Source organism: Pyrgilauda ruficollis, unplaced genomic scaffold, assembly GCF_017590135.1.
Source record: "Pyrgilauda ruficollis isolate IOZ18807 unplaced genomic scaffold, ASM1759013v1 scaffold81, whole genome shotgun sequence".
NCBI classification, from domain to species: Eukaryota; Metazoa; Chordata; class Aves; order Passeriformes; family Passeridae; genus Pyrgilauda; species Pyrgilauda ruficollis.
Window position 1 is genome coordinate 1,529,510 of NW_024530044.1, and position 22,972 is coordinate 1,552,481.

The 22,972-nt window shown below is 38.8% G+C and overlaps 1 protein-coding gene across 1 annotated transcript in view; it reads left to right on the forward strand.

Moving 5' to 3' along the window:
* GLS (glutaminase) overlaps positions 1–22,972 on the forward strand; it is a 53,656-nt gene that overhangs the window by 20,823 nt on the left and 9,861 nt on the right. The window contains exons 6-12 of the mRNA XM_041487565.1: positions 764–796; positions 1,052–1,110; positions 2,204–2,270; positions 2,792–2,842; positions 5,257–5,433; positions 6,528–6,659; positions 8,109–8,201. Of these exons, the coding sequence (XP_041343499.1) occupies positions 764–796; positions 1,052–1,110; positions 2,204–2,270; positions 2,792–2,842; positions 5,257–5,433; positions 6,528–6,659; positions 8,109–8,201 (612 nt within the window). The remainder of the gene's footprint in view (positions 1–763; positions 797–1,051; positions 1,111–2,203; positions 2,271–2,791; positions 2,843–5,256; positions 5,434–6,527; positions 6,660–8,108; positions 8,202–22,972) is intronic.

Below are 22,972 nucleotides of genomic sequence, written 5' to 3' on the forward strand. Positions count from 1 at the left end.
CTTGAACAAGGGAGGAAAAAATAAATCCTCAAAATAACAACCCTCATCCTCCCTGAAAAACCCAAACCAAGCCCACCCTAAGAATTAAGTTCTACTGTCATCCTTATTAAGTTGGATTTAGGTTTTCCTGTACATTGTTGGCACAGTGATGTGCCGTCTGATGTGAAATTCTATTTTTCTAGCTTTTTAACAATTTTTAATAGGTAGGACATTAATCAGATATTTTTTAATTAATTGCCATTATTTTCATAGTTAGGGGTAACACTTCACTTTAAGTCTTCAGTCTAAATTCTTAGTATGGGCACTGGCCGTGGAAATATTTTAACTTAAGTAGCCTGAACCTCCCTATGCTCAGCTCTCTTGGTAATATGAGAATACCTTTGCCTTACTAATCTATAAAAAGTTAGTGTTTTTACTGTAATTATCCTGTTTGTAGTTACTTTTGTATTTTTTTGCTTTAGCTACTGCATTTACTTATGCTAAGCATGTAAAGTTGAATAGAGAGCACTTAAAATAAAGCATACCTTTTTCAATTTAAATTAATCTCCAGCATACAGGTGTTTAAGATGCATAGGAGTATTTAAATAATAATTAAAAATTTACTTATCTAACATTTAAATTTTTCATTAAAAGTGATTGTAGTATCTTATTCTTAATTAGACTCATACTGTAGTTATTTGCATTAAAATCCTAATACTGTTAAGTGAACTAACTTTGTTCCTTTGTTAACAATTTTTGTAAATTATTTTTTCTTTTCTTGCAGCAAGGAGCAAATAATGCAGAAAAATTTGACTACGTAAGTTAACATTATAACTTCTCTTTTTTAACTAACTTCAGTGGTAAAAGTTTCAAGATGGCAAGGGAATTGAAAGTGAAATTTTAGTAATAAACTGGTTTTTGTCTTTGTAGATGTACTTGGTTGTTTAAACATTTAGTGATTCATATTGCATTTATGAAATGGTGTTGCAAGATTTTGTGTAAGGCTGGGGTGAAAGTTCATAACATTTTTATGTGTAAAAATATTGCTTTTCCTTGTCTTTGTCTGTGACAGGTGATGCAGTTCATGAATAAAATGGCTGGTAATGAGTATGTTGGATTCAGTAATGCTACGTAAGTATTGTTTGTTCACTCAGTATGGTTAGGTGGAAAGTGGTTCAACTGATAACTGATACATTGGGTTTATGACAAAGTTCACTTATTTAAATTTCAACCAGCGTTTCATCCCTTACGTTGGAGGGTGTCTTTCACTTAACAATTTACAACTAAAGTTGTGCATGTCTCTGACATCAGTGTGGCTGAATTTCACCTGAAAGTCTTGGTTACCTCTTTGAAAATGTCATTATTCTGTCTTAGTGCTCTGTTGGTGCTATGGCAATGAGAGCTGTAAGTGCAACTCTTCTCTTCCTGGCGTTGATATTAAAAATTAAACTCTGCATGTTGGTGGCTGCATAGCAAATGTTTAGGAAGCACAGTTGATACAACTGGGACTCCTTCTGCTTTTTTATTTTGCACATTGAAATTCTTTTCTCAAACAAACAGTTCCCCTTAGAAACTCAGTGTATAGCATTCCCAAACTTTTGAGAGGTTTTTCAGGCAGCATGGGGTAAATCATGAAGATTCCCTTTAGCAGAGTTGCTTCCAGGTTGCCAACTGCAATGCACTGCAGAGGTGTTTTCCTGAGCTTTGTTACAGTAAAAGGTGTGTCCTGTAGAAGGAACCAGGCAGGTGTTCCTCCTTTAATTATCATCCTTACCTTAATCATCCCAGTGAGGAGTGCAGCCGTTATCTGGCCTGCTGTGTGATCCTCACGTTCCTCTGCTTTGGGCGGGGAATCATGACCCTTTCACTGTCCCAGTGTGGGATGTTCCATTCCACTCTGGCCTACTTAGAAATGCTTCCAAGATGAGCATTTTACCCTCTTTTGCCTTCTCTCCAAGTCAGCTTGTGTTGTGTAGGTAACCAGTACTGTGCTCATTTGGATGTCAGTGCTGATTCACTCCATCTGAGTGAACTGGGATGAGCTGCTGTGGCTACTTCTGTCCCATTTGTAGAATATTTGTGTTCAGAAGTGATGTATCCTTTATATGGAATTTTACTGAATTACATTGTATACCTTGAGTTCAGCGATTTTTGGGGTTTTTTGGAAAGTCTGACATGTTGCCTTATATTTTCTTCTTTTTTTTTTTTTTTTTTTCTCTTTTAGGTTCCAGTCTGAAAGGGAGAGTGGAGATAGAAACTTTGCAATTGGCTATTACTTGAAAGAAAAAAAGGTTAACCTTTTTTTTCTCTTAAGTGTATTTTAAAGATGATGTGCTAAGTTTTATTCATTGTCTGTGAAGACTTTTATGTTATGTACAATATGGCACAAATTGATACTGGATATGTCTTATTCATTTTATTCAAATGCTGTAATTTAAAAAGTGTGATGTATATACCATCCTAATAAAACACCTCTAAATATTTTTCTGTAACATAGCCATAGTAATTTGTTTTATTTGTTGTAAAAAGTATAATCTGCACTGTAGAGGTGACATTATACTGGATGCATTTTTCCATTTGCTTATTTAAAGATGTTGAAAACTATGCTGAAAAATATTTTAATACCTCGTTTATTGATATTGCTGCACTGTGTTATTTTTATAAGTCTGATGTCATTAAGTATTTCTACTTACTACATTTAAATACACCTAATGCTTAGTATGCTGACAACAATATAGCTAAAGTTATGTCTATCTAAAAGTGATACTTAACCCCAAAATTATCAAATGACTCTTTTTTTTTCCTTCCTCAGTGCTTTCCTGAAGGCACGGATATGGTTGCTATACTAGACTTCTATTTTCAGGTAATTGGCTTTAAAATTGAGACTCACTGTAGGCTTAGAATTGCTGTTACAAGCAGTAGAAGCTGATTTGTGCCTAGACATGGAGGCTTCAATGACTTGCAGTTAAATGTCAGCTTCTGTTTAACTCTGGAAATGACAGATGTGTGTTTGATGTATCCAGATTTGCTTTTGCTTAGGTGATCTACTCAGGTGTCTTTGTTGCTAATACAAACTAGCAATAGTCTTTAAATCACTTGAAGTTAGAAGCTTGAAATGTCTTGTATTACTTCAGTGAGTTTGACAAAACACTTCTTCTTTGGGTTGCTGCTTCATTTGGTGCTGTGGAGGAGTTTAACCTCTGTAACTGGAGAATGCATGCTGAGCTGTAGCCTTGAGGGAGAGCTACAAGGGAAGTAATGGGAATATCACCTCCTTTTGGTTTAATTCAATGCTTTTGAGTAAGAATATATTTTTATATTTTCCCTCCCCCACCCCCCCCATTTTTTTTCCTTTTTCACTTTCAGCAAGTTATTTGCAACTGTCACAAAATGAGAACTTGGCAAGTGTGAGGTATTTCCTCAGTAAGGGTTTCCTAATGTTTAAACGTTCACAAGTCAGCCCTGCTGTGTAGAGTTCTCAAGAGGCAGTTCAAGTTGTGTTACTGATTCACTTCATCTGGGAGAGTTTAAAAAAAGAAATACAGAGTTCTCAAAATCTGTTTTTGACTTGGAGACTTGCTAATGCAAGTTACTTATGCAAATTATAAGCCATTATTTTCAAAATGCAAATTTTATTTGAGTCTTTTGTGTTGGGATGCACCTGCTCTCTTATATTTAGATTGGATGACTGTTTGTGAAGTAAGGTATGTGTGATTAGCTGTAGTTGACCTCCTGTTGAGTTAGAAACTAGGTACAAGCTAATAGTCTACTCTGAACTTGTGGCATAAGAGAATGTGTAATTTACATGAATTTACTGTGTAAAAATGCTGTTTAAATGCCTTGTATCCCACTGCCTGATATGTTTTCTAAGTGGAAGCTATTCATAAGCTAAGAAATTCTAAAGCTTACTTTTCTGATGTATTTTAATTTGGCCTCATTTTTGTGCATTCTGATCTCTGATTTAATGACCATGTGTCATTCTTTCTTTTTTCCCTTGAAAAATCCCCTTTTCACTCCGTGCTCAGGAAAAGGGTAGCTCATACACGAGCAGCATTTCTGTTTTCCTGTTATGGTACAATGCTTACCTTTCCAACACTCAGATTCTACTTAAAGGTCTAGTTATTTCTTTTCTTTGGGTTTTCTGTAACATTCCTTCCTCCCTTTTGTGACTGGGAACTTTCTAAGCAGGAATAAACATATTTGCCTATTATCTCTGTAAAGTGAAGATGAATTATTCTCAGTTTAGACAAACGAGGTACAGAATGCAGGTGCTTAAACTGAGAACCTAGAAACAATTTTTTTTTTGAAAGTAGGTGATATTGTGTAATACTTCATATGTTTAAAACCCAGTTGCCATTTTAGATGCGTCTCTGACAATCTCTTGATTTGCAACTCCAGTTGATTGGACTAGGATGTATTGAGTTTGGCACCCGGAAAATAAGAATTCCAGGTAGTAACTACTCATGCAAACGTGGCTTAGGTAACTTCATGAAGTATCATGTAATGACTGTTTGGCAGAAGCAGGAATACGAGCACTAGTTTGTTTACTTTTTAGAGCAGCATTTCAGCTTCAGGTTGAAACCAACTTATCTTTTGGTTTCTGCAGAAATGAGGCAGCATCAGGTGATGGCATCTTATCACATTTCCTGATGTGTCACCAAAGTATGTATAGTCTGTACTGAAGCAGTGATCCTGGGAAAAAACTGTGGTGTGGTTGTATCATTACTATATAAGAAATTAAATTTGAGAAAGGTGAAATAAGGCTGCATCAGCAGGAAGTGCTGGCATTAACACTTGCATGTGCTAGAATTTGCAGCTTTAAATTGGACTTCTAATAATGTGTGGGATCTTCTAAGGCTTTAAAATAAAAAGAACCCACCACACAAAACAAGCTCAAATTGAAAAAAAAACCAGTTGTTCTGTGGCTTTGCCATTTAAGCAGATGCAAAATACTTTTTTAGAGATTGTTTTACAGACCTCTTCCTCTCAAAGGAACATAAGGGGGGGGTGGGGGGAGGAATCGAGCAGAGACACTAACCCATAAAAATACTGTCCCCAGCTTTTAAGAGGGCTTACAAACACTGTCACTGGGATCTTTATAGTAGAAAGATTCAGACTGTAGTAATTGATGCTACTAGTGTAATCTGTAAGAAATGTTATGCTACAGGTGATTCTGAGATGTTATTTTAAGATTTCAGTATTTTGTTGATCCTGCTGTAGTTGGCCTTACTGTGCTAGAAGTACCAGTACTTATAATCTCTATTTCTTTTCCATAAGCTTTGCTCGATAGAAGTAACATGTGAGTCTGCAAGTGTGATGGCAGCAACTCTGGCTAATGGTGGCTTTTGCCCAATCACTGGTGAGAGAGTCCTGAGCCCCGAGGCAGTCCGGAATACCTTGAGTTTGATGCATTCCTGTGGCATGTATGACTTTTCAGGGCAGTTTGCCTTCCATGTAAGTACTTTACAGATATTAATTACAGCCGATCAGGAAGGTTAATCTGTGCTATTATTTTCTACATTCTAGGGGTTGCTTCCTTGTTTTTGAGGCAGAAGAGAGGGAGTTACATGAATTGTTTAGAAATTGAGCACACTGTAAGGGAAAATCTCACCTAGGATTCATGGCACTACTAGTGTCACATACCTTAGAGCACTCTGCCCTCACTTCTGGAAATCCTTTTCATATCAAAACATAAATGCTGTTCCTTAGGAAAGGCTGTTCATGAGAGCAACAGGAACTGAAAACATGGCAGAAGAAATCCTGCTGTATGGGAGTCAAGGATAGCAGAAAGCCTTTGCAGACAGTTGTTTTTTCTTCAGTAACTCAGGCTCAGAAATTGTCCTTATATGTGTGAAAATGGCTGTCATACACAGCACAGGTACTCTGCCCCTGTTTTCTAGCAGTGTGTTCCTTACATGTTTATAATTCAAGGTGGACTGTATCTTATGCTTTCAGTATTTTTTTTCAGCACTTTTTGTTTTTTCTTACTGCATACATGTAAAATTGATTATGGTGCATTGAGTGAACGAAAGTTGCTTTTTGGAGAGCCATGAGGATGGAACATGTTGGTTCCAACTGAAAAAAGACATGCCTTTGCTCAGATTGTAAATAAGTAGGTTATTGTATGATTTCATAGACACTTTCCAGTTTTCTTGTGATTTTGTTTTTCACCTTTTCCAGTCAAGTGTTTTACAGGTTTCTACCACCTTATTGCAAGCTGTTCATGAGACATACGCTTGTGCACTACTGCTTAGTCATAATTACCTTTTTTTAAATAGATTTAAATTATCTTCTTTCACAGTATTATTGACTCACTGTATTCCTGAGAGCAAATAGTTTTATGATTGCGAACCTTGGATTGTCACAAACTGGATCAGGTTATTGTTTATCTAAAAAGAGATAAGTAATAATGGTTTTCCAGCTTCAAGTGCCTTCCAGCTACATGTTTTATAAATGCTACACAATAGTCTTCAGGAAAGTGCTGATGCATTGTGTTACAATAGTGAGGAGCAATTGCAGAGACCAGTAATTCTCTGATTATTCTGTAGGTTGGTCTTCCTGCCAAGTCTGGAGTTGCTGGTGGGATTCTTCTGGTTGTTCCTAATGTCATGGGCTTGATGTGCTGGTCACCTCCTTTGGACAAGATGGGCAACAGTGTTAAAGGAATCCACTTTTGTCATGTAAGCACCATTGCCCTTGGGGTTTTTTGGTTGTTTGGGTTTGTTTTTTGGTGTTTTTTTTTTTTTTTTTTTTTGCTTTTGCAGCTGATTTACTCAGTTTACTGAGCTTCAGTTGGCATAGCTGAGATTTAAATGAATTAAATAGTGATTTTTCATTGTTCCCTACATAGCAAGTTTCATCTGATTCAAGGGTGAAAGTCTAAGAATAGATGTTTGCTTTTTAGTAGTAACTAGCACTTGATTTCAGTGAGCATTAAAATGTGATGCCAGAAACGCTGGAGAAATTGTTGTGGAAAAGCTTTGGGAAGGAACACTTCATGGGGTAATGAAAGCGCTGGACTCCAGTATATTGCGTTAAAAACTGTACAGCTCTATTTATAGACTTTTTTTCCTCTCTTGTTATAAAATGCAGTTTTCAAAACACTGGAAATACAACTCTTATTTCATTGCAATAAAAGAAGAAGACTGTAACAAAATACTTCCATTCTGATGTATTTTTAAACTGGTGTTTGTAAACCATGAGACATAGAAGATGTCTTCATAGATGATATGCAGATGTTGGGCAAACTCTTCCCAGCTTCATGTTGTGCCAGTGAAAGAGCTATGGAGAGTCTGCTGATAGGAGCATTAGAAGCAGGAAAGATTTTGGGGAGGACTTTGTAATGATTAGTTAAGGTGTTTTGTGAGAGAGGAGAATGTAAAAATTTTTTTGCCTTTTTTCTCCCTAAAACCACCTTGTAATGATGATTGGTTAATTAGAAATGGGAGGTTGAGCAGCTATTAAAACTTTTCATGCTTCTATTTATCTAACATTTACTCAGCTTCAAATTAAGAAGTTACCAATTCTAGTTAAAGTGCTTTAAAGCTTCATATTAAATAGTCTGGTAACTTAAATCTAAATCCTAGGATAGAGGGGTAGGTGAAGGATTTACTGCATTGCAATGAGGCCTAAAAACTGATACATGATTGTGGCATACAAGTAACATGAATGTAACATTCACTTTTAAAAATAGAACAGCATCGCCAAGTTTTGTAATTATAGCCTTCCATGTTGTAATTCAAAGTGATTGAGAATCCATTAGGTCACTTACTTCCTTGTTTCATCCTTTTGACTGAAGTTGGATGTACTGGACCTAGCCCAGGCTATTTTTTCTGTTCCTGAAGTGTTACATACGCCTGGAGTATGAATTTATTAAACTAGATATTTCCTCCTTGTTGTGTCCTTCTGTAAGAAGGAGTTTAAAGGTATTATTATAATTTTATCCTGTAGATCTATTATGTTCAAAGTGCCTTGTGGACATGAATATTCATTTATTAAATAAACTTCCCTTCTTACTGGTTTAAGTTACTAGCATATGATGCAAAATGTAAGTGGTAGTATTATTATTAACTGAGATGCATTTGGCTGTCCTATGCAGATAATAATGCACGTTCTCTAAATGCTTGCAGGATCTGGTTTCTTTGTGCAATTTCCATAACTACGATAATTTGAGACACTTTGCAAAAAAGCTTGATCCTCGCAGAGAAGGAGGTGATCAGCGGGTAAGTTGCTGTCTGTGTTCAGTGAGAATTGCTCATAGACTTCAGAGGAAATATGGCAAGTTCTTCTCTAAATGCCAAACTGCTCAATGACATGTATTGCATCAAAGCTTTCAGATCATATAGTTAGTGTACATTATTAGTGGACACTTAACCTGGGTGGACCACACTATCACAGGGTTTTGTGTAAGGAGAATTCATTAGTGGATTAGTAACTCCATGCAGTTCATCCCCCCTGCTAGATTAGGTGGATGATATCTGGTGGAAGTTGCAGAGTTTTACTGTACTGGTTGCCTTTAATAAAGACTTGACCAGCTGGTGGGCTTAGCCTTTCTGTTGTGTGCTGCAAGGCACGAGAGCTGTGTTTAGCTGTATTTTCACAAGGATATCTCTGACACCACATGACCTGCTGAGAGTTGCACAGGCAGTGAATTCAGGCATGAGTAGTGCTGCAGACAAGAGCCTGCTACTTAGGGAGCAGCATAAGCAGTGTCTGGGAATGAACTGAATCCACTCCAGCTACATTTACTAATGATACAAGCATGAGGGCATTGAGATAAGGAAAACCTCTTTGTTTTCAATACTCTTATGTTTTGACTAAGGCATGAAAATTTCAATACAGTAGAATGATTATTAAAGTGCTTCTATTTGCATGTATTCATCTAAAAATTACCCAGTTTTGAATTTAATTTTTTTTGTAAGTGGAAAAGAGAAACTTAACAGTTTATGTGAAGAGCTGAAAAACTTGAGTCTGTTAGCAATGACTGCAAGTATGGATTTTTTTTTTCCTTCAAGTACACTAATAAATAATGTATGTTGCTTGAACAACTAGCATTCCTTTGGACCAATGGACTATGAGAATCTCCAGCAAGAACTTGCTTTAAAAGAAACAGTATGGAAAAAAGTGTCACCTGAATCAAACGAGGACATCTCCAGAACCGTAGTGTATAGAATGGAAGGTCGGGGAGAGCAGAACTAAACAAATGGGTTCTAGTTCCATTAAATTCTTCATTTTAAAAACCCTCAAGCATCTCCAGATTTAACTTTGATTTGAATATTGTTTACCTGGTGTTTCATTTATATATACATTTTGTGTAAATTCTGTATGCTATACCAAAAGATTGTCAAAGTTCAAGGGTGTGTGGGGGAAAAAGCATGTGCAAACAAAACCCAAAGCTGTAAACTGACTTTTGTAGTTACTTAGAACATACTTAGTTTAAAAAAAAAAAAAGTAAAGGTAAATCTTAGTGTTTTCAAAGATACACCACAAAAGTGGTATGTATCTGTTTATTTTGTTTATATCTGAGAATTTTAAGTATATGAACTTTGAGGCTGAGCAAGAGCTTGTGTCCACTGAGCAGGGTCAGCATGTAAAGATAGAATATTAATTAAAATATAAAATAGTATTCAGTAAAATACAGCACATTCCTGAATTTCTAAATAATTGTATATTAAGTGGAGATAGGTTCTGAGTCATATTATTACCATATCAGGGTTACTTTAAGATGAGCTTTCAAATTTGAACCGAAATGGACCTTTTGCATATGCCATGCTAGTGAAGATTATTTTTTCTTTTAATCAAACCATTAATAATTACTAACGCCAATGCTGTAATAAAGAGAGCAAAAATGCCTGGGCAAGAGTGGGAGAAGTGGGGAGGAGGAAGAGTTAAAAAAACCTGTCTTGTTTGCAAGGTAACTAATGCAGCAGAGAGATTTCTGCCCCAACTATTTGGAGTGTCTCTCTTGCAGCTTGTGCTGCCAGCTGGTAGTTATGACTCAGAAGTCTGCCTTATTAATAGTGCTGTGCTCCACCCTGGAAAGGAATGTGAGCAATCTGGGGTTTAGACTGGTAACCAACTGAGCAGTGAGCAGGAAATATGTTCACAGGGAAGCAGATAGGTAGATCTTACTAGAGCTGTTTAGAGCTATTTTTCAACCATTAATGTGTGCATATGTTCATATATGAGGTTTCACTTACACAGGAGCAAATTCTTAAGAAGTTATCATTAATTGCTATTTTTTGGAAATTGAGTTTGCAGCTCTATCAGCTTACTGAGAAAGAGGACTTGCATTTTTCTACAGGCAGCTGCATCTCTAAAGCTGCCTAATTTGATAATTTGAGTATCTTGAGTAGGATGTAGCTCCAAATGATATTTTTAAGCTTCAGGTAGGCTCAATAGGCAGTTCTGAACAGAGGTCAAAGACTTGCTAAATTCTTAACACTTGCAGGAAATAGATTCTTAATAATGCAAAGAATCTTAGAATAGCATTCTCTATGAAATTTTCTCCTCTATAAATTTATAAATAATCTGATACATCCCATCCTTAGTACACATTACAGAGAGTCCAGGTTTATCAAACTGGAGAAACTTGTGCAAGCCATGATAAGAGGATTTTAAGAGACAGTGACAAACAATTCTGTAGTTAACACCCTCACCTCTTCTCTCTGCTCCCTTCCCCAGTCCCTTTCCTTTTTTTTATCTAAAACTCCAAACTGATATGTGAGTTTTGCCTAATGGCAGAGTTAGTTTTTACCTGCCGTTTTTTGACCCATCTGTATGTTCATGAGTTTAGGAAGATGCCTAAAACAGAGCTGATGTTATCTGAGAAAGCAGGCTTCTCTTAATTATCTGTTTAGGTATTGTTAATTTTGCATAAACATTTGACAAAGTTCTGACTAAACCCTGAATAATCTTCATTTAGCAGAGTATTGTAAAAGGATGGGCTTCCTGTCTTTGAAGTCTAGGATGGAAATATATAAGCAAAACAATACAGAACATCAATTTTCAGTGAATTTGATGCCCTACTGGGATGAAGAGGTAAATCTGTGGTGTAGATGTCAGTAATAAGTGTCAGTCATGAATTGCTGAATAATAACTATTTTATAATCTTATCTCTGATGATAAGGTTTGGTTTATTAGTGCTTATCCTCAAAATAAAGGCAAAGTCTTGAATTACAAAAATGTCTTGCCTGTTTGAGGATTTTGCAGTAAACTAGTAGCTACAGAGACAAAGCGAGTATTCAGATCCTGCAGAACTACTTTACCTGAAATACCCTCAGTTGCAAGAGGGAGCATAACGTGTCTGTGCTGCTAATGGAAAGTATTTACAGTGGTGACATGTTGCTGGATGACTTGCTGATTTAATTAAAAATGGAAAAGGCATGATGCAGGATTTGCTTGATCTGATTCTACCCACCTTGATTTTTAGTACTGTTTGAAGCCACTTCTAAAGATGTGGTTGAAGGTGGACGATTTTTCCACATGTAAAACTTGTGGTAGAGTTAAGTCCTCCATGGAAAACACAAAAATAAGAGAACTACTACGTCTTTGATATGCATAATAAGAATATTTAGGGTACAGCTTAAACAATCTGTAAATATATATATATATATTACAGTTCTGTAATATATGCTTTTGAAGCCTGCCTCAGAATTGAAGGCAGCTTCTAGCTAGGAAGGGTCAGGAGGAGACTCCTCTGAACCAACAGTTCTGTAACTTGCCCACACTTGTAGTTTCTTGCCCTGACTGCCACGTGTGCAGATGGCTCCTGTTCCTGCAGGGCACCTGGAGCCAAGGTCACCCACCACGGGCAGGGGGAGACTCCAGGGCCACTGAGAGTTATCATTCCATGTGTGAAGTCTGCAACGGTTTTAGTGTTCACCTGTGCTACAGTAATAGCAATTCTTGATATTCAAGCATTTTAGCTGTTTGTTTGTTTTTCTTTGTCAGCATCATTAACATTTCATTAGAAATGTAAATGCTTTTTAAAGATTTATTTTAGCATTTGTGTTGTACCTTTTGGCTCAGTTGTTAAGTTACCTGTCTCGTTTTCCATTTTTCATTTGCATTGTATGTTATTTATGTATCTTGATTTCCAGCATGCTTATTTTTGTATTGTTTAATAAATTTATTTTAAGCTGATTTTTTATTGTATTTTTTTTTTCCCTCAATGGAGAACAGATGTGTTCAAACACATTTTTTAGGTTGAAGTTGATATAGTGAGTACTCTATAAAAAAAAGATTCTGGAAGAGTAGGTGGAATAAGCAGATTTAGTTAAACCAGTCATTGAAAACTTCCCTAAGATTCTGTGAACATTTTGTACAATAATCTAATTATTTTTCTGTTTGAACTGTTTTAGAAAGTTGAAGGCAAAAATCAAAGTGGCAAAACTTTGTCGCCATGACTTTTTTTAATAAAGAAATCCTGGTGCAGTAGAATTTTAACATCACTGTATATTTGTCTGGTTTTGAAGATACTGATTCCAGTCACATGGAAAATGTATGGTTAATTGTGCCAGTGCAGTGAAGGGAAAAATACAGCTTGTAATAAATCACGTGTAGCAAGGGAGGTGGTGCAAGCCCCACGTTGTTTTGGTAGTGATGCTGGGGCCTGCCTATACTGAGGATGGTCAGAATTGTCAATTTAGCTTTTCTGTAGACTGGTTTATAAGCTGCAGTTACTCGTTCTATGGTTGTAAAATGAGCTCTATGTTCATTATACTTAAGAACATCACATATCAAAAGAATTTATTCTGTAAAAGTCATAAAGATGATGAAAGGAAAAAGAGTAGTAGGTACAAAGAAAGAGCCATAGGTGATTTACTGTAGAATTTTTTTGGCTCTTGTATTTTGGTTTTCAGCATAAATTTGTGTCAGAAGACCAATGGGTGGGTAGAGGAATGAAAAGGCAGTGGATTCAGAGGAGGGTGGGTGGGAGCGGGGAATGGATTATGTTGTTTTTTTATTGCTCATATATCTCTTGGTCTTGATACATACATGTCATTGATGCACAGTAATTTTTGAGCAAAGGAATTAATTATTAGCATAATTTATGTATGATGTTTTAGTATCCTAAACACTGTTTGTAAGCTTTCATTGGTTTTTTTTTTAAATTTTAAATAATATTTCTGTAGTTTTTTGAAGGTTCAGAATCAGTTATTGCAGTGAAACAAGAATAAACTTGTTTCAGCAGAATTCTTATTAGAATGACAAATACCCTAATAATCCACGTAATAATTTGCCTTCAGTGCAGTCTCCTTGAGGATTTGAGTTAACATATGTCTGTAGTGGTTGGAGAGTAGGCAAGAGGCTTTAAATTGGGTAGAAATTTTAACTAAAGCTATTTTTTTATCATGCTGGCACCTTGTCTGTTCCACATTTGTCTAGTCTGGAAAGTGCATGACTAACTAATATATGTAAAGACACGAGTCATGCACAGCCCCACTTTTTTTTCAGGAATTCGTGTCCTAGTGTGTTGAATAATTTAAGTAGTCTAAATTATTTAACTACCTACCTTGAATCAAGCATGGTTTCTGATTTGCCGTTTGCCCCTAGAGAACATTGTGTGCAAAATTAGAAATGCCCTCTTTTCTTTTTGTTTTCATGCAAGTAGGAGTTAATTTTATTACTGGCATCTAATCTTGCTTTATGCAGACTTTTGGTATCACTCAGACATTGAACATTTAAATGTTTTTGCAAGACTTGAGTGGCAGCACTGTGCACATGGCTCAGCTACTCCAGAAAATGCCATGTTCATTTCTTCTGTGCATAGCAGGGGTACATGATGGTCACATCTGAGGCTGCAGCTTAGCTGAATAAAGCCTGGAATGGAGCTGAGTGGCAGAAGTGTGGTGGGGGCAAGTTTGTTGGGTATTTTCTTTGTTATTTTGGTTTTTTACCAGTTTAATTTGAACAGGACTTAACTGAGTCAATAAAGCTGGCATGGGTGCTTGACCGAGGACAAGGCAGGTGGGTGTTTGGAGAATAGTAGACACTTTGACACCTCAGCACTAGGGCTGGTGAGGAAATGGGGTTGAAGGAAGGACAAGGGGAAAAGGAAGTAATTCTAGAATGTCTTCCTTTCCTCAAAAATGTTCCAGCCTACCGTACTTTGATGTATTTTGTGCTAAGCAGGCTCGTGGGGCAGCATATCTGCTGTAAGGTGCTGCTTCCTGTTCTAGCTGCTGCTGTGCTCTGGTTCTGACTCAGCTGGCACATAGCTGTGCCTTCGTGTGGTTTTACAAAACTCGTGTGCACACTGTGAATTGGACATTTATCTTCATATTGTACCTTTCCTTAAAGCAGGTCAGATTTACTTAGCTGGGTGCAGTTATTGTAACCTGTGTGAGGTGCAGAGGGCACTGTAAGCAACCTTAAGAAGGAAACCACAAGGTCACAGAGGCTGGGAGGGATCTCTGGAGATCTCAGAGTCCAGCCCCTGCTCAAAGAACCACCTACTGTCACTTGGGTTGTGTGGCTCAAGGGCTTTGCCAGTCAGCTGTTGAAAACCTCCTATTATAACATTTTATCATCTGGCTGGGTAAGTTATCCCAGTGCTTTAATGCTTTACTTAAAGAATTTTTTCCTAACCTACAGTTGGAATTTTCCCTTTCTGTAGCTTGTGATGGTGACTCCTGTGTTTTCAGTGAATGTGATGATGTCACCATCATGCTGTAATCTGTTGGCTTCTAGGGAGTCCCAGAAGTGGCATAAGTAAAAGTGGCTTTTGGTCTGCAGTAACTAGTATTTTCACTTCCTACTGTAGTTTTCTTACCAAATTCTAAGTATTCTTTCATTATGTCATTGAAAATGAAGTGATTTAGGGATTTGAAAAGGCCATCTTCCCTTTATTTTTCTATTGAAGCCCAACAGGCTAAATGCAAATGTGGAAGTGTGCTATTTGCTGAGGGATGGCATGTCACTGTTAGGACCCCTTGTGATCAGAGCACTTGTCAAAACAATGAACTGAGAACACAAGTGGAGTGATAGGAAGAGATAATGTTACTCATTTCCTGTTGATGTCATTCACTAGTCCAGCTTTTTCCTTGAGGCAGGCAACTTTATTGTTTGTTCAGGAATTACTCATGCAATAATCAGGGTTTTTTGGACTCATAGACCTGCTTTTGGTTATATGTGTAGCTTTTACTTTCTTTTGCTTTCCATTTACTTTCTGAATGGAAAGTACATTTCACGCTTCTTTTAAAGGACCTCTCTCTTAAAATTCTCCAGCCTGTAATTATTGCAAATGAAATAATTAAAATGTAATCTTGATCTGAGAATAAACTGTTTTGATTAACATGTTTTAAAAAATCCCCACTAATGCCATTGCAGAGCAGCATTGACAATTATGATTGAGAATATAGACAAGCAGGCTAAAACAGCTGGGTATGTTTTATTCCATATACCAAGGCTGCTGGGGAGTAATATGACTGTTTGCAGGGTTTAAAGATAAAAGCAGGGAGGCAGAAGATATATTTAAGCCAATAATTATTTTCAATATGAGGAAAACATACCTTTCAGTACAAGGTATGGAATACATAGCCTAAAAATAAGAAGGCTTATAGAAACTTGATCCTAGTATTTAGAAAGAACCTTCTCAACAAGAGTAGAGTGGTAGATCTGGTAAGGTTTCCCCATTCTGCTTTCAACCTGTAGGGTGAAGTCAGTGTGTTGGTAGTGCAGGTGCCCTGCATCCTTCTAGAGCAAAGTCCTTTCTTTTGGCTATAATTCCAGTTCCAAGCCCTGTATTTAAGAGTCAACTGTCATCCACAAATTGTGAAGTGCCTACAGGCTGGGAAGGGATGAGCATTGCCCGACTGTACTCTGTTGTGTGGGTATCAGTGGTGTCAATAGGTCCTTGAAAAGGCAGACATCCTTTTGTCCTGTCTGCTTAACACAGCTCTGTCACTAAAACTCCCATCAGCATTCCACTGGATTCATGTGACTGCCGTTGATCCCAGTCCTTTGGTCCCAAATCTTGCACTGTTAATGATGTCTATGTCCATTGCTTCAAAGGCTCTTGTTATTTTTCCCTGCATCCAGGATCAATGGCTTAGCATTCATTCCCCTTTTTAAGGTTTCTCTGTATATTCCCAATGCTCTTTGTTGCAGAACTGTTAGCAGGCTTTAGTCTTTGAAAAGGAGCTATCAAAGTAGGTATAACATTTCTGTGATAGTTTACTGCAAGAATTGTTTTACCATTTTTGAACTTCCAGCCATCATTATTTGCTGACAAAATGTTTTATTGCTGATGAGAAATGCTGAAAATGTTTCACAGTGTGGAGTAAGTGAAACTCTTTGAGAGGGTCATTTTCTTACGAAACTTGGAGGTTTGAGACATTGGCAGCATCATTGAAGTATTTCCATCCAAGCTGCTCATGGCAAATGCATGCCAGCTAGAAATGAAAATTTGCTTGGTCGTCATCTTAAAGGGTGGAAATCTTCATGCTTTAGATCTTTCACTTAATCTGGTAAACTTTTTGTTGAAAGGATTAATTGACCTATGATGGTTCTTTTGTCATACTGTTCATGGCCAACAATGCAGCCGTAACGCTTCTGGTCACCCAGGAGCCAGGCCAGGTTTTTCTATGACTTCCTCTTGTTAATTTACAGTTCTGTGGAACTGCCTGATCCACTGTTATTCACTACTGCTATTCTAATTTGGTTTGCTTTATTAGGTGTTCAAGAACTTCTCTTGCTGGCATTATTTATGAGTTTATGGATGTCCATGAAAGGTCTTCTTAAACAAAAAAAAAAAAGTGGAATCAGCCAACTTTAGCTCTTAAGTCTAGTGAAGGATAATTCAATTCTCACTTGATATTTTGGGGGTCTTTTCAGCGATGTGCTTAATTCTATTGTTTCCAAAAGCAAAAAGTGTGCTAATTCATTGGTAACAGAAGAAATTGGCAGAGGTGGAGGCAAGTATGGCCATGCTCACTGTAATCTAGTGAAGGCAGCTTTGGTGCTCCGTTTTCTCTCTTCTTCCCAGTGTTTGAAATCAACAGAAGCATCCCCAAAGGGATGGGATGGATATACCCATACCAACGTGGTATTTTATATATATATATATATAAAATATATATAAAATATATATATTAAGGAAAGGATAAGACATAACAAGAAATTGTTAGTGAGTAGCTCTTGCGATCAGCTCCTCTTCTGCCAGGCTCATCTGTTTGCCCAGGCACACATGGGAAGGGGCAGGGAAGCTCTCTAGTCACAACATTGTCATCAGAGCACTGGTGAAGCTTCAGCATTAGGTACTGTAAGGCCTTCTGTGTTGAAAAATTTAGGATGTTCTGTTGTTCAGGGGTATCTATGACTGCAGTATTGGTTGGGTCCATCCTAGTACCTGTTCTTGACACTTCATATCAGGCTTTTTTTCCCTGGAAGTGCCTTCCAACTAAAGAAGTATCTGTTTCTGGGATCCTGTAATCTAATAGTGATGGAGTCAATGGCTCTGAATCTTGAACCCTGATTTCTGTGGGGTTTTTTTCTTTGTACCCCTTGAACCCAGTTCATCCTTAGTATTGGTTTTATCTGCTAGAAAGGGGAAATACGATCCCAGTGTCTGCTTCCCACATTTCCTGCTGTCCTGCTCCTGATGATGGCACTGGAAAGGTGAAACTGCCCCATCCACACACCCTGGACTCTCTTATGACTCTGTGTAATATTTTCTAGTGAAATTGAGTTGCTATGCCTTAATTCCTGAGGGAGAGGCTTGTGTGCAAGGATCCGATTACCCTTTGCTTTGTGTGACCCACCTGGAGATCATGCCCTGGAGTCAGGATTAGTGAATGGTTGTTTCTTCTGCCTCCATCAGGGGAGGCAGAGGTGGGAGTGAGGAACATGGCTGGCCAAAACAGCTTGTCTCCCCCTGCGGGGTTTGCACATCTCAGGAGTGGAATAGATGGGCATGGTCTTTGTGAAGGAATCTCAGTTGCAGAAGGTAAGTACATGTTTCGCTTATTCTAGTAAACATATTGTTTAATTACTTAACTCTTAATTCGTCATCATTAAATAGTCTTATCTGTAATTTAAACAGCATCAGTTTACTAATACTTCAGAATTAATCAATAGTCAGAACTGTAAATAACAAGGCGTTACAAACTGCCAGTGTGTGTTGCCATGAAACAAGGTTACTGCTTCCGTCAGGTGCCCTCATCCAGGGCTGTTTTGTATTTCAGGCACTTGAATAAAATCCAACATAGCATGAAGCAGCCTATACCTGTATATTGGAAACACAGATGATTTCAAATTTCATTTACAGGATTCTAAATTTCATTTAGCATTTAAAAATTAGAATAATTAAACGTAATAATCTCTGAGCATGCACTGGCTGAATTAATTGTAGAACTGATCTCAGACCTATCTGTGACTCAAAGAATATTTTTGGACAGTTGAAGAACTTTCACCTCTTGCCTGATGGTGTTTAGGGTGAACTCACAGGTAGAGAGATGTTGTTTTGAGGAATATAAGTGTTACAAACTCCTTCCAGAAATTTGTGTGCACTTGATGACCATCTTATGAGCATGGGGTTGGTGCTGGAAGAGATGAATTCTGTCTTTCATGGCTCCAAATGTGATTGGAGGAAAAGTACTTTCTGCTCACAGTTACTGCTTTCTGTGTCCTTAAATTTTATGCAAACTAGTACAGTAACAGAGAAGGAAAAAACAAGGACAAACTCTTATGGTATTGTGCTCATTTTTAGTGAATACCATTTTTAGATGCTTTTGAGTACCTCCATTAATTTGAAGTATTTTGACAAGAAAAAGGGCTTCAGGCAGAGATGGATGAAGAAATGCAGTTTACTGTAACATGTGGTTTCAATACTCTAATTATTTGCAATTTTGGGTGGCATAATCCAGTACTTGAAAAGGCTTGAATCAGAGGGAAATATGAATGATGGAAATCCATTTGATGCCAGTAGATGGAAGAGGGGAACAAACCACCTCTGCTTAGCCTTCCCTCCAGGAAAGCTGCACTTCTCCTTTAGTGGCCTTAGCCCATCTGTTTGCCAGTAAAGCAAACTGGCAGATGTTCTTAGGTTGAAGAAAGGGTCCTGGTGTCAAGACAAGCCTTGGATGTGTATATTTGGTTTAATTACTTCTTAAATTCAGCTGCATGCACAGCTTCTGTGACAAGTTCCAAGACTGAGCTACTGGTACAGGCTTGTTTCAATGTTCGTGACCTGAACCTAGTCAAAAGTCCTTGCTCTGTTTTTGGATTTTAAACAGGCACTTTTAGGACCATTGAAAACTTTTTTATCATCAGTATTCTACCAGCTAGGATTTGAAACAATGTGAGTAGTTGAATTGCAAGAAGATATTTCAATACCTACTGGGATTTTGCCTAGCTTTAAATAAAAGTAATAACTAACCGGTGTGCTGGCTTGCCTGAGGGTTTTGCAGCACTAGTAGCACAGTTGGTTTAGAGCTGCTTTGTGTTTGGATACATGAAAATACAGCCTCTTGTGTGCCTGCAGTCTAGACATCACTCATGAGAGAAGCAGCTTTCAGTATTTCAGTACATGCACGGGTTGTGTTTGAGCAGGGCTGCTGGAAACTGGAGTGAGGAATAAATAAGCGTTTTGTTAGTCTGTTAGTTTGATATCAACAGCACAAACTGTATGGATAATTGCTGTGCAAACGGCATTTCAAGTTAATTCCACCAGGGAGACTCCAGAAATAAACCCTGTGGTAGCAGCTTTGAAAGTCACTTGTGGCAGCTTTGAGTCCAAAAATAAGCACTGCACCCACGGCTGGTAAAACTGAAGGAGCTGGGTGTCGTCCTCTGTCCCCAGCTGTGAAGAGGGAGGACCTTGCACCACCTAGAGGAAAAGAAGGGATAGTCAAAGGGTTAGAAAGGAACTGGGGAAAAAACTGACAAAATCTTGTTTCCTGTGTCAGTTTTAAAACATGGCAGAGCAGATTCTAAAGTTATTTTTGCACTTCTGTCACATTACATGAGGAAACAAGGATCAGTAGTGCAGAAAATAGGATAGGCTAAAGAGGTGATGGAAGTTGTCAAGAAGAAATACAAGTTTTATAAAACTAGCCTTGTCTGTATTTTTCAAATATATCTATACTTTAATGTGTGTAGGCATATGCATTAATTGATTCATTCACACATCATCTAATTATTTATAGTGTAGGGGGAACAAAGACTTTTCCAAGGAATTCTAAGTTTATAACTTCTTAAATGTTATAAGTTTGTCTGTGTTTGTTTGAAGTCAAACAACCAGGAGGCTCTGTCAGAGGCAGTTGGTGTTGGGTTGCTGTAGAGCTCCGTGGGATCATTTGATCACTTACTGAAAGCCTCACTTTTGTGTGCTTCAGGAAGTTATTTAGAGAAATTGCCTGTTCTTATGGAACTGAGTTTTCTGTAGAGTAAGGTAATGTTGGGGCTTAATCCAGAGGCTGCTTCGAGTGCCTTCAAGGACTTTCCATCCCTAAAAATATTCATGGACACAACCTCACTAGCCAGCTCTGAGACCACTTCAGAGCCAGTCCTCCCCCTGGGTGGGCACCTGAACTAGTCTGGGATTCATTTAGTGAGTAAAACATGGCACTTAGTCTGGGAGTTGTGTCCTGGCAGGCAGCCTGCACTGGAGTGGGGCAGACAGGGCAGGTCCTGGCTGTGAAAGGGAGAGGATGCTTGGCTGAGCTCGGAGCGCTTAGAGGTTGGTTGGGTATTTGTCTATGGTTCAGTCTCAGTTTTGACTTTGTAAAATACGTGCTTTACTTACCCTTAGGTAGTAAGTTCCACTTTATTTCAGGAGAAACAAAGCAGAAGCTCAATTTTAAAACAGGCTTTTGACTGAGATTCCTTCCCCTATGAAGTACAGCTTACCTTCATATTGAACAATGGTCTTTTAAAGGAAGACTATGGCTGTCTCTTTTAGACCTGGATTTTTCCCCAACAATAGCCTTATATGTGGACACTGAAGAGTAGATTCCAGGTTATTGCAAAATAAATGTAAATGCAAAACTGGCCTACTTGTAAAATAAGTGATTCTGTCTAGTATCTGAACATACAGATACCTGTGTTCTACTCTCAGACCCATCCCTGGTTTATTTTTGTCCTTTTAGGGACTACTTGCATTCTAGTTTCAGAGTTGAAACGCCAACATTCACTCTGTGCGGGTTTGAGGGGTTTTTTTCCTGTTTATTTTTACTTTATTTTGAAACTCTCCATGCTGGGAAAAGGCCATCTAAAGGCTGTGCTCCAACGTAGGTGAGTGACAAGTTCAGTGTGCAAAAACTGGATGACTAAATGGTTTGCTTTGTGCTCTAGGTTTGCTTTTTATTGTGTCTTATCTGTAGGTCAGCGCTGCTGTTTCAGAGTTTACATTGGCATCTTGGGCTTCAGGGATTGTTTTCCATTGATAAAATAAGCATCCAAAAATCCACAGTTCTTCCGAAGAGCAGGAGGAGGGATTGCTTTTTGCTGCGTGACCCTCATCAGGGATCAGCTTTAGGAAAAGCAGCTGAACAGTGCTACTGTGGAAGTGAATTCCTGTCGATCTTGGAGCTTTTGTTACTTTATGGAATCACTCGTGACTCACTAAACTCCTTGCTCTCGCCTTCCTTGTCAGTCCCTGGCCGTTTGCAGAGGATGGGAATAGGCAGAGTCCCTCAGTGGAGCGTTAATCCCCGTTCACTGGACGGGTGCTCACCTTGGGCAGCTTAACAATCTATTTTCTGCGCTTCCGAGCTGATGCCGCGCTGAGCCGGATTAGCTGGGCCGTGTGCTGGGAACAATGGATGGAGAGCCGGGCGTGTGGGGGCTCCTGTGTCCCCTGCCAGGCAGGCCGGGTGGCCTCCAGTGGGACAGCACGGAGCCTCCTGGCCGGAGGGAGCATGGTGCTGCCGGGATGTGCGGGTTGGAAATGCCCCCTGACGGGTTTTCCGTGTGGAGCTGTGCCGTGTCACCCGCGGTGCGGCTGTCCCAGGGGGCAGCCAGGCTGTCACAGGTGCAGATGAGCTGTGCTCAGCACCGTGGGGTTAGTGGCACTGAGAGGTGGGCCTCGGGGACACCTCCCCTGATTCCCTGGTGAAGAGCTGCAGGAGTGCATTCCCATTGCTGTGCAGCTCTCTTAGGGCTGGGAGCCTCGTCGGGACATAACCCAGAGCCCTGCTTACCTGGGACCCATTCTGTGACAGCCACGTGTCTTTAGGCGCTGCAATTTAAATCCCAGTTTATCTCTGCACCTCTGTGCCATGCAGGGGGACGTTTATAACTTTGTTCTTCGAGCCAGTTGGCCAGAAGGGCAGGGTTCCCTGAGAGGAAGCGTTGTGTCCCATTTTAAGCACAAGAAATGGGATGTGAGAGAAGAGTGTGGTGCACGTGTTCTCTCAGCTAGCCCTGCTCTCTCTTTTTAACTCCTCTTGTTGTATTTGAAAGTCTCCTGTCAGCACGCCTGGTCTGGTGCACAGTAAAGTTCAGATACAGCAAAGTTCCTGAGGCACAATATCCATTCAAACCTTTTTTTCTCAATATTTTGAACATCTCTTCAGAAGGCTAACCTGTGTTGTTATCCTTAAATTTCATGGAAAGAGCGTTGGAAAGTTTAGGGGAGTTGTTTATTTATCCTTGTTTGGCTTGCCTTGAGCAGCAGTACTATAAACTGTAGAGCTTGACTATATTGCTCAGCCACCTGGAGAAACATAAAGTTGGAAGTAATACTTTTTTATCAGGATGTTAATTCTGTAGTGTTTTCAAAGAAATTATAGAGGGCGGAGCGTTCTCAGGAAGCAGGACACGATAGGAAATTAAAATCCAGATTCACTGACCTTTTTAGCTAAGAGCTTCTCACGGAATTAATCCAGCTTTGAGCTAAATTAATTTTTTCTGAAGGATTTGCTTTCTGTACACGCACAGCTGTTTGGCTTTTCTCTTCTGGGGGCAGAGGCTCTCCCTGCCGTGCTGGAGGCATTGCAGCCATGGCAGAGCAGGACAGAGCCCTGTGGTGACAGGGACACGTGGGCAA